This window comes from Myotis davidii, unplaced genomic scaffold (assembly GCF_000327345.1).
Source record: "Myotis davidii unplaced genomic scaffold, ASM32734v1 scaffold130, whole genome shotgun sequence".
NCBI classification, from domain to species: Eukaryota; Metazoa; Chordata; class Mammalia; order Chiroptera; family Vespertilionidae; genus Myotis; species Myotis davidii.
This window is the reverse complement of record NW_006285040.1, coordinates 4,821,876-4,823,484: the sequence shown is the minus strand read 5'-3', so window position 1 is coordinate 4,823,484 and position 1,609 is coordinate 4,821,876. Positions and strand designations below refer to the sequence as shown.

Genomic DNA, 1,609 nt, shown 5'->3' with positions numbered 1-1,609 from the left:
CTAGCTGTCCTCCCCTGCTGGCCCAGTCTTCCCAACTCCCCTCCCCTGCCGGCCATCTTGTGGCAGCCAACTTTTGACCACATGGGGGTGGCCATCTTTGTGTGATGGTGTGACAGTCAATTTGCATATTACCTATTTATTATGTAGGATACTTAGTGAATTCATTGCATTGAATCAAACTGGCCTTAGCAACCACAATGTAGATTAATTATAAAGGCCTGGCTCTGTTTGCTATTTTTCAGGTACCATGATCAACAGGATGTTACTAGCAACTTCCTTGGAGCAATGTGGTTGATATCAATAACTTTTCTCTCCATTGGTTATGGTGACATGGTACCTAACACATACTGTGGGAAAGGAGTCTGTTTGCTTACTGGAATTATGGTAAGTGTCTTTTTACTTTCAATCTCTCTTATTTATACTCAAGAAGGCACTTAAACTGTTGGGTCCATGTGTGGAAATCAGTGTAAGCGACTCGGGTTCCCAAGCAGGAAAACCATGTAATAAATCAGTCCTGTGTTGGGAGAGGACATCAGTTTTGATCTTACTCTTCTCGTCATGCAGCTCTGTTGAGGACATAGACTTGCTAGATTGCCCTCTGTGGGCGGTGCACTCATTTGATTAACAAAATATCTTAGAGTTCCAGCTTCAGAGTCGGAACATTCTTTGCGTACGTCTGGGTTCTGCTATTTCCTGCTCGCTGTGTGACTTGAGTAAGTTTCTCTTCTCTGAGTCTTACTTTCCTCATCTGTAAAATGTGGATCATAAGAATCATGAAGTGTGTCAAAGGGTTAAAGAATTACATGACATTTTATCAGTTAGATTAGATTAGATTTATTATTTTAACAAGTATTTGTTGAGTGCCACGCGCTGGCCCAGATACTGAAAATACAGCAAAAGAAGACAGAAACTGTTCTTGCCCTGCCTTCTTGAAACATGTAGGGGAACAACCTGCACTTAAAATAATTAGCAAATAATTGTTAATCACACTTGTGACAAATATATGAGGAAGTAAAGCTTCTGATCTGATTTGGGAACTGAGGGATGAGATCTGCTCAGAGAAATAGATCTCCATGAAGTTGACTTTTACCTTTTCACTGAGGTGGGAAAGGGGGGTAGCCAGGCAAAGCAGGAAGAAGGAAGGGCATTCTGGAAGAGGAAATGGTTTATTTGAAGATAATGAGGCAAGGAGGAGCACGGTACATTTGAGCAAGTTTATTAGGCCAGGAGTGTGCACAGCAAAGTGAGAAAACATCATGGCATGAGGCTGGGGACAGGTCTTGTGGGAGCACTTGAGAAAGGTGTGCTGCCTGGAGTGACCTGCCACTGTTCATCGGGGAGGCCTGCAGGCTGATACCTTCCTTGCCCCTTCCACGTGTACTATTGTGTTAGATATATGAAAATTGTAGGCTAACACCCCATCTAAAATTTATTAATGTTGTATGAACTTTTAAATGTTTAAGCCAGAGGTAGTTTCAAATTGTTGCACCATTTTGAGTGACTTAGAGTCTCCTAATCTGCTTTTGATTATAGCGAAGAGTGTTATCTTGATATTTGTTTGGTTCCTGCCTACACACGGAAGTGAACTGCTAAGGCAGGAAATTCCCAG

At 42.1% G+C, this 1,609-nt stretch overlaps 1 protein-coding gene across 1 annotated transcript in view; it reads left to right on the top strand.

Annotated features, from left to right (window-relative positions):
* The window catches only part of KCNN2 (potassium calcium-activated channel subfamily N member 2), a 145,506-nt gene that overhangs the window by 114,947 nt on the left and 28,950 nt on the right, over positions 1-1,609 (top strand). Inside the window, exon 4 of the mRNA XM_015558439.1 lies at positions 243-384. Coding sequence (XP_015413925.1) covers positions 243-384 — 142 coding nt within the window. The remainder of the gene's footprint in view (positions 1-242; positions 385-1,609) is intronic.